Here is a 14,405-nt window from a genome sequence, read left to right as displayed (position 1 = left end):
GGGGGGGGGGGGGGGGGGGGGGATATTACCTGTTTATTTTTTTTTTCCCCTAGAGGGAATAAAAGTGCCTTTGGCAAATATTTTTGCTAAGATTGCATATTCAGTTATAGGACCAGATTATCAACCACTTCCATTTATCACTGGTAAAAATATTTTTACTAAGTTTTCTAATGTATTTTTAGTAAATCTAGTATATTTCACATTTTATTTGTAACAGGAAAGACCACTGCAAGCTGGAATATTTTAGTTTCAAAACTATTAATGAATGAAAAATAACTGCAAATTAGCAACAAGGAATGCTTCCAATGGATATTCACAAAAGCAGCACTAGGGAAGACAATCTCCTACTTTACCTACATATAAGTTTCAAGAGTCCAACTATATCAAAAGTGTAAATCTTATCCAACTTTTACATTTGTAACACTGCACAAAAGGTTTTCTACTATTTTATGATTTCAACATAATTGATACATTTGATACACTGAAAACCTGCTCATTATTAAAGTACCTGTTATATGTATATGTTCGAAGAAGATGAAAAAAGATCCTTCTGCACCTTCCAAACACAACAGCACTCTAATGAACAGTCAAGACTAAATTGAGATAATTTACAAGTATTAAGATTGGGTTGGCATGGAGGAAGAAGAAAAGGCAGGCAGAAGGACAGATGGCACACACTGACTTCCAGTCATGGTTTTCATTAACAGGTAAGTGAACAGTACCACTAAATTCATGCTGTCAACGTGAGAGCAAATTTCACATGAAAATATTGAGACCAGAAGACAATTAAGGCCCATTAGAAAGTGTTAGTTTGAAAACCAGATTTAGTAAGGCATTAAGTAAGAAGGCATCCCTAAATGCCACCATAACTCGTTTGCTTTAAATGAAATGTGTTGCAAGTAAACACACATCACGTAATAAGATTTTACTTGCTTACGAACCCCATGCTATCTTCTGCCTCCTAGATTCTTCTCTTTTTCAAATAGGTTCATTCCCCTTACACGTAGCACTATGTCAGCTTTTCTTGAGGGTACATTTTAAGTGTATTTCATCAATTACTTTGTAACAATAACAGTTATTCACAGTAACAGCATATCCCAGATTATTTCCAGGCAAGTTACTAACCTTGGGCAAAGTGTCTTTATACTGACATTGTTTGTAAGCATCACCATAGTAATCAGCAGCTTGATTAGCTAGTTTAGCTATGATACCATCTTTCATTTTATCTGGGGGGAAGGGGAGAAAAAACAAAGAGCAGTTATAATTATCATCAGTTTTTACAAGTGAACAGGTAAATTACTTCATCTTCAAACAGCAACAAATTCATTCTAAGGGCACAGCTTTACACTGCATCTCAAAGGTGGGATCCCATTCTCCTCTCAACATGCAGCAGCAGCTTCCATTTTCCACTTCCATCATGACGCTGAAGGTTCAGTCAGTTGTACAAGAAATCTTTTGGCAGCTGATGGCATTTATGCAGGATTAAGAGCAATGCTTTACCTCATACCAGTGGCAAGCTGACAATAAAAGCCACAGTCCCACTAATTCTGACAGCCCTGCCCTTGTGCCACATAAGCATTTGTGTGGTCATGGTCAAAGAACTTAGCTGAAATCTAATTCACAAAAAATAGTTTTCAGCAGGATCTGTTCTCTAATCCGGCTCCATGTCATGACTCTCAAAAGCTTGCAAAAGTACCATAGAAGAGAAGGGAGGGTCCTTTCCATGGCAATCCACACCACTGTTGGCTTACGGTGAGCATATAAACACCATTCCTAGACATAAATAACTACAGCTCCTCCAAGTGGTATCCACTACTCTGTATCAGAGCCACATGTGCCTAGTGGCAGCAGTATTCCCTACCTCACATCCTTACTCTGTTCCTGAAGCCAAAACTGTTAAGATAGGAACGTGCAGCATCTATCTTTACCGCCTTTTCTACTCACCTCTGGCCTGCACTAGCTATTCGGCCCTCCAAGAGAAAGCAGGCAATCAGTGCAAACATTGACTGCTGACTGCTCTAAATAGGTGCCCTTACAAACAAGTATCCTCTGATTGATGTGATTTTTTTCTAATGTACTGCCAGACTGATAAGCTTAGAGTGGGGGTATGGGGAGATCAGGAAGTCTGCAGAGTATGCTTAATTGCCAAAATTAAATCAAAAGAATTCCCCAGTAGTCTGCTCATTCTAGCACATTCAGACATCTATCTACAACACTTCAGGCATGAGCTATAATGTAATATATTTACCTTCTAAGAGGTAAGTGCATTTAAAGTATATGCCACGAAGATCTTTTCACTTTGGAACAGGATTTAGATGACAAATGGAAAGGAGCTTATGAGATCTATCAACTTACTCCTTTGCTAAAATGTTTCTGTCCAGTGCACTACATATTTAACAAAACCAAAACAAGTAAAATCTAAATAGACTGTCCTTCTAACACCACCTAGTGTGTGGGAGTTGCATCTTCCTTCATAGAGCTTGAGCTTTACGAAAAGAAAAAATACTAGCTTATTAACTACATTTCTATTAACAAAGGAAATGCTAGAAGAGACTCATTTTTCCATGTAGACATCTCAGAATAGATCTTTCACCATCAGAAGCATTATTTTTTACTCACATATCTTTAAAATATTGCAGCTACAATGCAAGCCTTGAGATGGAATAGCGAACACATCAGACTTGGAGACACTTAAAGAAAACATGAAGAAATGCTCAGAAATTAGCAAACTGATCTGTAGTTATACGGTGGAATTCTACCTGCAGAATTTCACTTTCCAGAATAAACGGGGCATTCTCAAAATTAGACTGGTTCAAATAGTCCTTTCCTCTCCAGAATAAGAGCAATCAAACAATTTGTTTCCCCTAAACTCTGAGGAAACTTCCTAAGTCATACCTTTCTTTCTAAATTCTCATTAAATCATTCCCCAAACACAGGAGGAAGGGACTAGTGCTAAAACCCCTATGCACCATCTCTAGTACTCTCAGTTCCTTTAAAGAATGTCTTTTGTTCTCAAGAGGAAAATAATAAAATATACACCAGCAAAAGCCTTTGTAGAGATGAAGACTTAGGGTTTTGGATGTAAAGAGAAAGGAAAAGCAGATGGGACAATTGCATTGTCAGGTCAATCTTAAACAAATTCTGAAGTGGCATCTGTAGTTTGTGTTTAATGACCTACAATTGGGGGGGGAGAATCAGTAAACACAAAAATTACAACTTCTGTAAGGCTTTACAAGCTTTTAATAACTTAACACACTTGTCAGTTTTTGTGGAAGTTGCAATGAGTTTTTAAATACACAAGCTGAAAATTAAGACATACCTCTTGTAGCTTTCAAAAAAAAGACTTCTTGGGCTTGTGCCAGCATAATAAGACTGAGAGTTCCAACTGTGTCTGGAGAGATGTCCACTGTAGGTTCTCGATTCAAGGCTGACAAAACTGTTTCTTTAATATGTTGGAAAGCACCACTCGCAAACTAAGTAAAACAAAATAATATATTATTTATGTTTCCAAACAGATTTTTTTCTCTTACAAATACAATACATACAACAATTTCCCCTCAAAACAGAGGGTTTTTGGTATATGGTCTCTCATTTATTGCTCTGCCCCTAAAAACAATTCCTTGTGACTTCTTGTTCTTGAAGCCACTTACACCTAGACGTTTATCATGACAGACTAAGTAAAGGCATACTGGCTACACCTTATGGCATAAGAACATGGAAAACAATGCATTCCACAAAAAAAAAAAAAAAAAAAAAAAAAAAAAAAAGAGAGATTACTACTGTATAACTTGTTAAAACTAAAATTTATTCTAGCTAAAATTTTTAATCTTAAACTGAAGGTTATTAGCCTCCACCATGCTTGGGGGAAGGGGTATAGGGAACTGTATTGAACAAAATCCCTTCAGAGCTGGTAAATAAATACGAGCCAGGACCAGGTACTTTACCAATCCACCTCTGCAATTAAGAGGAGGAAAGTATGTATATATATTTATGTATGTATACATATAGCTCAAATTGAGAGATACTTATGTGATGTTCTAAGATTAGTAATTCTGAATTCCTAAGCATAAGTAAGGAGCATTTGTACCTGATAGTGCTTAGCTGCAGCTTTTAGTCCTTCATCATTATCTAGGTTCTGTTCTGCTGCAATCTGGCTTGCCAGTGCTCCACAGTTGAACAAAACACAGGTCTTCTCATACCCCAAACTTGCCAGAGCTGCAATCAAGACAAACAGTTACCCATACTGTTCAGAAAATAAATTTTAGTCAATTCATCTTACAGATGAGGCCAACACTACTAATATCTGTACTTGAAGATAACAGTTTCAAGCCAAAAAAACCACCACAGTCATAGTGAACTTTTGAAGTCAAAGTCATCTTCATTATGAAGGCTCTACACAATCTAATTTTTTACTTTCACAAAACATTTCCACGTGAGGAACTATAGAGCGTGGCATGAAGCATGGAAGTCTTTCTAATTAGAGTGATTTTTGGTTCCTGAAGATAAAGAAACACACACATTACTGAAGAATAATCTGAAATAGGAACTTCCATGCAATAATCACTTTGCAATAACTGCCCAATTACATGCTCTTACTGTATCTTGAATGCTAAATTAACTACCCTTCCCTCACTGAAGCCAAAGACTTTTACATGCTCTGTCTTACTATCTACTGAAATGCAGGGACTTTTTCACCCCTCAAGGCTATTATTTCAGATTGAAAATGCTGACAAATATCTTGGTTATACATGTACTGAAACAGCTAAGGGTTTACTTAATTAAAAAGTGCTCACTAGGCAGTAGTCTGTCCCAACCCAACTCCTGTAGTACTTCATAGTCCCAGAGGATGGAGCCCACATGCCTAGAAACAGCAATACTTGAACAGGAACCATTTTGAATCTATTAATTGCTTTCAAAAGTTTATTGGTCATATGCAAGCACTGGAAAATCTAAAGCCTGCAGATAGTAGTTTCCTACTACTGTTAAATACTGTCTACACACTCCTCTTGTAGAAAACAGAAAACTACTGAATTTTCAATTTCACAAACCCAGGTACAACTTCTAACTTACCCTTAAAACATGAATGTACTGAAGAGGCACATTTGTTTCATTTCACCAACATCCAGCCTCCTTATATTGCTACATATTTACCTAATGTATTGCTGAAATTTCATGTCAGTACTCTCTGATCTGCACTGTTTCCAGACAAGCAGCCATAAATCTGACATGCCATTTTCCCCATTTTATTTCCCTGAGTGAAAAGTGAGTTACACAGTCACTGTGTTTCATCATGATAATAATCATTTACCTATATCATCTCTCTTCTGTAGTTTACTTTGCAGAATTTTTCTAAAAACATCTTGTACAGCTTATACATCATTCAAAAGACTAAAACACAAGAAAGGAAAGAAAATACAGCTTTAAAGCTTCTGAAGTGCAGCAATATTTTATATGCGGAATTACTTTATACTCTGGACTGCATCTCAAGTGTGATTTATTACAGTGACAACAGCTGTTTAGCAATGTAACTTTTCCTCAGACTCATCTGTTTATAGCTCTACCTATTAATTTAAGACAACATACTTCAGATTACATGCCATGCTGTGAACTGGGTCGCTTTTCAAGCAGTCACGGTATCTGTCAGTTACCCTTGTGATACAGACTTCAGATTCAGGACAAGATGGGAAGAAAACCATTTGTCACCAGAGCAAGAGCCAGAGCTCTCAAGTCACACCCCTGGATCTTGCACACATGGAAGTCAATAGAGTTGTACAGTGAATTGCCATCTGGAGACAAGATTGCCTGCTCTTAAAAGTCAACAGAAGCTTTGCTCCCTCAGTAACTGAAAACTTTGCTTTACACTGAGAAATTCCAGTGCTAATTCTGATCTGTAATGAAGAGATACACACATGCTATAGTTAATCTGGAGAGCAGCACCTGGATAATCTGCATTATAAAGACAAAAAGATTCCTGTTGCTAATTTCTTTCCACTAATATCTGCTTTAAAGTTGCAAAATAAAATTTATCCCATTGCTTGTTAACTGAGCATTACTCACATCTCAGTTAAGAATTTCTTTGATATTTCACACACACTGTTGCATAAATCTCTGGCCATCTGCCTCACAGATTATTTAGACTAGTATATAATTAACCTGCAGACAAGCAAGCTTTCTCAAGCTGCTGTAACATCACATTTATTCAAATTCTGAGGGTAATCTTTATGTTATGATTACTGATTCTTTTTCTCACAATTATAGATCTCTGGCCATTCACAGACTATGTTTAAGTCATAACTAAATATTGAGCTTTACTTTGAAACAGGTTCAATCGTCATGAAATGCTAGCCATAAAGAAGACAGAATCAACCAAATTCTGAGAAAAAAAAATACAGCATCTTCAGGAAGGTCTCCAATTATCCAGAAGAACAGTTAGAAAATAAAGCAAGGAAAGGTGTGCACCATCTGCTTACACACAAGAATGCACTGTATTGTTCCACCATACAGTTGACACAAGCACAACTTCAGCAGGTGTATTCAGAACATGGAAAACTAACTTTGGTAGCTGTTAACAGAGAACTATATAAAAGACATAAGGACTTGAAAAAAAACTAAAACCAGAATAAGTATTCTAACATTTTTTTCAGGCTTTCTCTGGAGCTTCAAAACTGCATTGGTCATCTTGCAATGCTAGTCATGATGAATACTTAAATATAAATAGAAACACTAAAGAATGATGACACATGACTGAACAGCTCCTCACTTAACTCAGAAGGATTTAGTCTTGGTTTTTCTATTGGCAAGTGTTCCAAATCCATTTAACGATCCTGAATTTGCAGCACAGAATTGTCCCTACGTGACGAAAACAAATCATAGACTCAAGCTCCTTATGTTTGCAGGACTCAAATACCTTTTTTCTTCCTTTCTTAGTGTTCAAATCTGTATGAAAATATTTTTAAAAGAAGTGATTGGAGAATCCTTTCAGCACACAGGCAGACCCTCCTATTGTCTTGACCAAAATGTGGTATCAGACTACCGAAGCCAGTGACCATCACTCCCCTTCTGGAGGGGACTCACTAACAGGCATGTCTCATGAGGATCTCATTCAGGACAGTAAGAACTGGATTACCAAACACCTACTATTAAAACTTAACATTTAACATGAACAATGTTGATTAATGTTAGTTGGGGTTGCTCCCAGAAAAAGTTTGAGGAGCAGGAAGCACAACTCTTATCAGACTGCACATGTACTTATGCCTTTAAAAAACTAATATTAAGCCTCAATTTTATAGCAATTCTTTGCATGGTACCCACTAACTCATTACCAGTGTTGAAGTGATTAATCTGTTACCAATACAGTTGAAATCATTTGAAAGCTACATTGAGAATAATAGGAAAACTATTAAAAATTCAGCTATATAAAAATATTCTCAAATTTTAATATCATTAATACTTGCACTTCCAGTACATTCACATACCCAGTTTAGCAGATCCTCCAAAAAGTGATCCTTTATCAAAAGCATCTTTCCACGTAAATGTTACACAGACCTAAAAGTTGTGAAAAAGAATGATCTTTATCACTCAAACTAAATATGAAGTCTTCAGAAAATATCCCAAATTCACATATTTATCCTTTTATATTCTAATTGCATAAAACATTTGATTCATTTGTAATGTTACAAACCTTCAAGAAGTTTCAGGAAATCATCAAGAGTTATTTAAAAAACACTTTATTCTACCTTTTGTCCTTCCTTTTAGTTTGCACAAAATGTTTCAAGCAGAAAAGACAGAAATGCTCAAAATAATCTTACAGCTCTGGTCATATTCTGAGTGACAGATAAATTTATTTCCAAACCAAGATACTCCTCTCCCAAGAAGTCTGACAGGCTGGTATAATCACAGTTAAAGGAAACCACTCAACCACGCAGTTCCCACTGTTCCAAATTACTAGCATATTTGGAACTCCTTTGTGATACAAAAATTCACTCGTTTTTGAGTGAATTCAGTAGCAGCATTATTGGGAAACTCACTCAGGAAAGGTAATGCAGGTAAAAACAATGTGTTTTATATCACACTCCCAGCATATATTTCACAGACGATGCAAATACTTCACAGAATCTGCTTTTAAGTCCTACAATTTGGTTCCTTATTCAGCTGATCAAACTGGTTGTAGGCAACTGGTATCAAATCAGAAAATACAAGTTATAAAGTGGCTGGTGAGAATAACTTCAGAAAGAGCACAGTACTGTCTGATAACATATTTTCCTCTTAGCAGCAACTCTGTTCAGGAAGTTCTGGCCCCCAGCTGTTCATTGCTGCTTCCACTGACTGCTTCTTCCCTCCGATGGAACAGTTTACAGATCTACAGAACTTGTTCTTAAAAGTTTTCCATGTCTCGGGGTTTGCAGGTCACTGTATCAAAACATTTGCACACTAAAAACCAAAGCGCAGTTCTTGGCAACAAGTGAATGCAGCTATATGCAAAACTTAAATCAGTTTGAACTGCATTAAAACTATTCCTTATTTGTAACCTCTAAGTCTGAAATAAACTTTTTTTTAATCATCACATTACCATTTAAATATGATTTGATCAGGAAAGTAAGGTAAATTCTGTCCTATTTGTAAACACATCCAAAGAAAGCCTACATCTTTTCCATCAAAATACAGAAGCCTAAAGATCTATTCCAGTCTCCATCTGAGGAAGACTTCAATAGGCAGAATTTAAGCTGAATTTCTCCTTCGAGACAGCATTCTAGAGAAACAGTGTAAAAAACCTTATATGAACACCATATCTATATAAAAATTATGTCATTTGTACATGCAGAGGCAGGAAAAAAATGGTAAACTCTCAAGTGGCTTATTCTTTTAGCTCTTGTGAATGAAACATCTGTTCTACTTCCAAAACCAAAGATCATAAACCATACATTACTAAAGGTTTTTCCATAGAAATTATCTTTTTGAAAGCCTTTAAAACATAGCATGAAATAGATTTCTTGAGAAAAAAGTTGAAGAGTAATCAGTGCAGCACAAGCTTTTCTTTCTGACCCAGACTGCAGTGACCACTAGACAAAGTCACAACATTTCTGAATTTGTAAAATGATGGCAATTATGGCCACTAGAAGTGAAATTGTAGTATAGACTTCATGACAGCACTGACTAGAAAATAAACTATGAACTATGAAAATAAGGCTCCAAGAGATTAAATGATGTGCCCAAGAGAAGCACTCTGTAGTGGATTAGGTAGATGCTGGGAAGTCATACATCACAGGTGTCATGATTCGGTTTAATGGTCTGGTAAATCTTCTTACCTGATTTTCAGAGAATGGAAACTTTGGTTCAATTGAACACAGCTGATCATAGTATCTACAAGAAAAAAAAACAAACAGCTATTGAACAGATCAAGTTAAAAGATTTATTTCTTACACTGGCATGCACATAAATCTCACACACAAATTGTGAAGCTCATTTGTAACTATGGATGATTTGCAGGACAGATGGAAATTTTGCTTCAAGGGATTTTTTTCAGTACAGGAATAAATTCAATAGGAGGCAGCCTTCCACAGCTAATGTGGAAACCCTGTCTGGGAGAAGAATATCACAGATGACACTGACCCATTCCACTTTCTGATGGGGGGTGGATTAGAGAAAAATATCATGCAAAGGAGTCCCTGTATACATACAGGAAGTCAAAGAGTACATTAGACATTAAGTCAACGCTGCAAAAAAATTAAGTACAGCATTTAACATAATATTAACAAGGTACACTGCACTCTTTATCTTAACATTCTATCCCAACTTCCCTACAATTTCTGACTCATCTGTTTAGACTTCAAGGTCTTTGAAGTAGATGCCATTTGCCTTGCACAGTATCAACGGGAGAGCCTAATCCTTGATAAAATTCTTTAGTTGTAAGCTCAGTTTCATTAGGAGTATATTGTAGCAGTCACAGTGAATTAAAACCAAAAGTTTTTCTGTGCCAATATTTTGTCTACTCAAAGTGGAAGATGTTTAGGAAAGAAAGCCAGAAAGATAATATAGCAAGTATAGCATAGTCCCTCACACAATCTATCCAGGCAACAGTTAGCAATTCAAAATTTTCCTGAGGTGTACCCTACACCACTTGTTAAACACGACAGGCTGGATTCCAAACGGAAAACCTTTAAGCTGCCAGCTGCTAAGAATACATGTGAAGCCTGTTTCCTATACTCTTCCTATAGTACTTGCCACATGGGCATACACCCAACACTGTATCTGTCAAATTCTTGTTTTAACAGTTTATACTCCCAATATACAAAACACCTTGCAGAAATAGTTTCACAGTCTGTGAAACTTAGGGTTAACATTGTCCCGGTTTCCTTTCATTACATTATGAAATATTAATCACTATTGATCTTGACAGGAAGCAGATGTACAAGGCTTACGTTCTGCAGACAAAAAATGTTTGTTTAAAAATTCAAGAAGCATTTTTAAATGTCATAAACAACAATAGCACATTCGTCAGTGAACTTTATCGGCCAGCGTATATAACACTACAGATTTCTGACTTCAACTGAGCCACTGCAATTTAAGGCGCAATAGATATACTAAGCCATGTCAAAAGCTACAAAATCTGCAATAGTTACCCAACAGACTTCCACTAATAACTGAGCTGAAATTAATCCCAAGGTGAAAAAAAAAACAAAAGTCTGCAGATGTTTACTGTGACTTATCAAGTATCAAGCAAGAGCTTACCTTATATAAATATAATGGTATGCATAAATTAAACATATATACAAATGGTATATTAAGACTTTGACCACAGAAGAACATAAAACCAGCAGTATAAAACATGCAAATAAATATTGAAGGAACAGCTGCATTTGATGTACAAGTCAGTTATACACTGAAGGTTGAGGGTAAAAGTAGAGGTATTGTTTAAAACAAAATTTACAGTAATCCAACTATCAAGACACAAGGAACAAAAGTTACCACACAACACAGATGAGCTTTGTGCATTTGGCTGGGCCACAATGATGAACTACAGGAAACGATGAAAACGTATCAACTGCCCGAGTTCTGACTACAGCAATGAAAAGGAGGGCAGATGTCAGCAACACAGATCTAGTTTTCAAACTGCAGCAATCTCTCACCAACAGGCATTACACACTCCTAAACGCTAGTAAAAATGAGTTACAGCAGTCAGATGAGTTGGAAGTCAAGGTTTAAATTAGAATTTAATTAAAAGATATGTTTGCATTAAGAACGTCAAATCCTGTTCCTCCTTCAAAGAATCATAAAGAAAAAATCTCCTTCAAAGGAACACAAAAGAGACCAAGATCTGCCTTGGCTTTTCTAGATAAGAACTGAACTCACAGCTGGAAACCAGAAATGCAACTTTCAGCCCTCAGATAATCTGACCATTCAAAATAAAACCAAGTCCCTCCTTTTTTTTTTTAAAAAAAAAAAAACAAAAAAACACACACCAACCACAACAAAATTCAACTGCAAGAGTTGCTCACAAGTATTAAACTCGCACCACCACTCCATCCCTCCAGAAAAAGGAAATTAAGCCCAGGCTATCTTAATATTAAGAGAGGAAGCAGGGAACCCCTTGAAGCTATAATTATACTCAGGATAAAAAAATAAAAACACCACTCTAAATCAAATCTGCTATGACAGAATTTAAGGGGAAACATCTGTACTAAACTCACCTACGTCACCTTCAGAGCATTCAGATTCTCACAACACAAAGAAAGCTTGGAAGCAGGCTGAGGTCTTTCCCAGTTACACTGTGCCCCTTTTCACTGACTACCTCAAATACTTCTCCAAGAGAAGTACTGGCATTCATCAGTGAAACAACAGCAACCCAGCACTTTCAAAGCTTTATTGGTCAGTGTTTGCCTAGGAAATGAGCCTGAAACTGAGTTAATTTCTTCCATAAAAGAAGAGATTCTGCAGTAACTACTCAGTCAAACAAGGCTTCTAAAGATTACAAAACCATGGGCAAATCCTAGGTTAATTAGCAGAAGATTAAGCCCTCATTTCCTAAGTTAAATGGTCTAGGTGTTCTACTAGCTATTATGATTTATATAAAGCCACAATGAAGTAAATGTATGCAAAGGGTATCCACATTTTAATTAGCTCTTCCAACCTGCCTTCACCAACAAACCAGTTTTAAACTCCAACTTCAACAAAAACCTTGCTAAACATAAGACTATGTACTACTCTTACATAACAACGGGAAAGTACTGGAAGTTGGAGAAGTAAGGGAATTTTCAGAGAAAACACAAGGCGCTCAGACGCTTGTGCTCTTTCAGGCATAAGCTCAGCTGGACACTTCAAGCTTCTGGGTGTGCAGACAGTCTGACTTTTCAAAGTAACTGCACCTAACAGAATATTAACAGAATATACATCAGAATATTCTTACAGGATAAGAAGAAACTTACTTTCCAGCAACTGTAACGAATATAAATGGTCCAACAGGGACAAACCACCCGTAACTTTTTAGAGATAATGGAAAATATACATCTGATTTTTTATCTTCTCTAATTTACAGTTAATTCAGACCTTCACCTTATCCTTCTTCCACTGTAAAGGGAACAAATATTCTCAAACGATACAATTTAAATTGCAGGTGTTTTATGAGAGGGACTTCTGTGTGGCAGGGGTATCACTTAGTGTTTGCACATAAGATGGCACCAGTGCTGAGCACAGTCAACACCCCACAACTACTGCAACAGCACCTGGACCAGCTGAATGCATCTGCTGATCACTGATCAACAGCAGAGAGAACAGATCACTGCATATGGAACTGACTCAAATGGAAAACTGGCAATTATGCAATTGCAAGTGGCTTCTCTTCATTATTCAGGGAGAAAACCTGAGGTGAAGTTGCATACTATGGCTTGAATTAATTTAATGACCTGCTGGCACTAGAAGAGGGAGGTCCTGCTCAGCCCCTTGGCTTCCAGCAACACGACTTTTACCCTCTTTTGTGCCAGCTCTGATGTTCATCTGACCTTCCACTGAACTCACTCAAACTGCTCACCTGTCAGAAAGCCACGTACACCTTTTGCTTTCCAGAAATGGTGTGAAAGTAGAACCAGAACTGAAGAGAGGGGTTTCTCCTTTTGGCAGTGTAGAGCTGCTAGGAGAGGGTCAAGTCATACTATGTGGCTGGGCCAACCAGGGATTTCAGATAGAAACTAATCACAAACCTGACCAGCACCATGAGAAAAGGAAGCTCAATTCCAGAGTTCAAGGGAAGACAATAGTATGCCTTCCAACTTGGCTAGCAGAGTCCCTCATGCTCATTATTTCCCTGACCTTCAAAAGGCACACACAGTAGTACCCTGAAAAGAATACGCAGTAATAAACAGAACAGGAAATGTCAAAGATACTGTAAAGCATGATCAGTGCAGTCAGAGCTTTTATAGCCTAAACACCCAGTGAAGGGTTGATAAGCTCAAAGAACATCAATAACTCGTTTTACAAGTCTTGCCTTCTTTTTAATATCACTTGCTTCTTTTCCATTTCCCTTAATTTTTTTAAGTTTATAAGACGTTCTCATGAACATCAAATGTATTTCTTCTTGTTTATTGTATTACACATGCATGTCATACCTACAAATATCATTTCTCCCTATACTAGAAGATCCCTCTATCTTATCCTTCTTTAAAAAAACAAAACAAAACCACACTTGCTGCCACTATGTAAAAACTGATATTCTGGTACTGCAATCTCTGATCCCAGCTTTGCAAGTAGAAGTGTGTACATAGCACTAACCTAGCAAATGAATCACAGTGACCTCAGTTAAGTAGATGAGCTAGAAATAAATGGGCTCCAAAATTTCCGACACAAAGAAACAGAACAACAGAATTACCACCGTAAGTCAATACTGCAATCCGTAAGTGTTCTAGAGAGATAGGAAAGAACGAGTGCTTTTGTAAATGATGGAGCAGTAAGTCCTAAAGCAGGCGTCATGCAGTTTACCGGACAGAAGGCACAGGTTAATACTTTGCTCCTCTAACCTATGATAACTCCAGCACAATAGAGGAACCAGTAAACTTTCAGATAAGAAACTAGGTGTGTTAAGTAGAAAATAAGGATGTGACTTTGCAAATGTTAAGTTGATAAACACAGAAAACAGAAGGAAAACATGACAATAAAAAGAAAAAAACATAGAAAACTGCAAAGAAAGCCTTCAGTTGTAACTGTTTCAGCGTTACATTTCGCTCAGACACACCCACTCTCTTCTAAGGTCATTTCTACCTAGACCCAGCAGCGAGCGGTACATGACAAACCCTCGAAAGGGGAAGTTGGCCGGGCCAAGGCCTCGTCTCGACGCCTCCCCCGCCACCCCTGCGCTGCCATCACACGCCCCACACCCGAGCCGCGCGGTGGCGGCGGGACGCCCCGGGATACCGCAG

General features: G+C 37.3%; 1 protein-coding gene across 1 annotated transcript in view; it reads right to left on the bottom strand.

The window, feature by feature from the left end:
• Positions 1-14,405, bottom strand: part of PDCD6IP (programmed cell death 6 interacting protein) — a 32,851-nt gene that overhangs the window by 18,088 nt on the left and 358 nt on the right. The window contains exons 2-6 of the mRNA XM_026843817.1: positions 9,306-9,360; positions 7,476-7,545; positions 4,088-4,215; positions 3,320-3,473; positions 1,126-1,226 (exon numbers count right to left, since the gene is read on the bottom strand). Coding sequence (XP_026699618.1) covers positions 1,126-1,226; positions 3,320-3,473; positions 4,088-4,215; positions 7,476-7,545; positions 9,306-9,360 — 508 coding nt within the window. The remainder of the gene's footprint in view (positions 1-1,125; positions 1,227-3,319; positions 3,474-4,087; positions 4,216-7,475; positions 7,546-9,305; positions 9,361-14,405) is intronic.

This window comes from Athene cunicularia (assembly GCF_003259725.1).
Source record: "Athene cunicularia isolate RWA chromosome 2 unlocalized genomic scaffold, athCun1 chr2_part2, whole genome shotgun sequence".
Taxonomy (NCBI): domain Eukaryota; kingdom Metazoa; phylum Chordata; class Aves; order Strigiformes; family Strigidae; genus Athene; species Athene cunicularia.
This window is presented reverse-complemented; position numbering and strand designations above follow the sequence as displayed.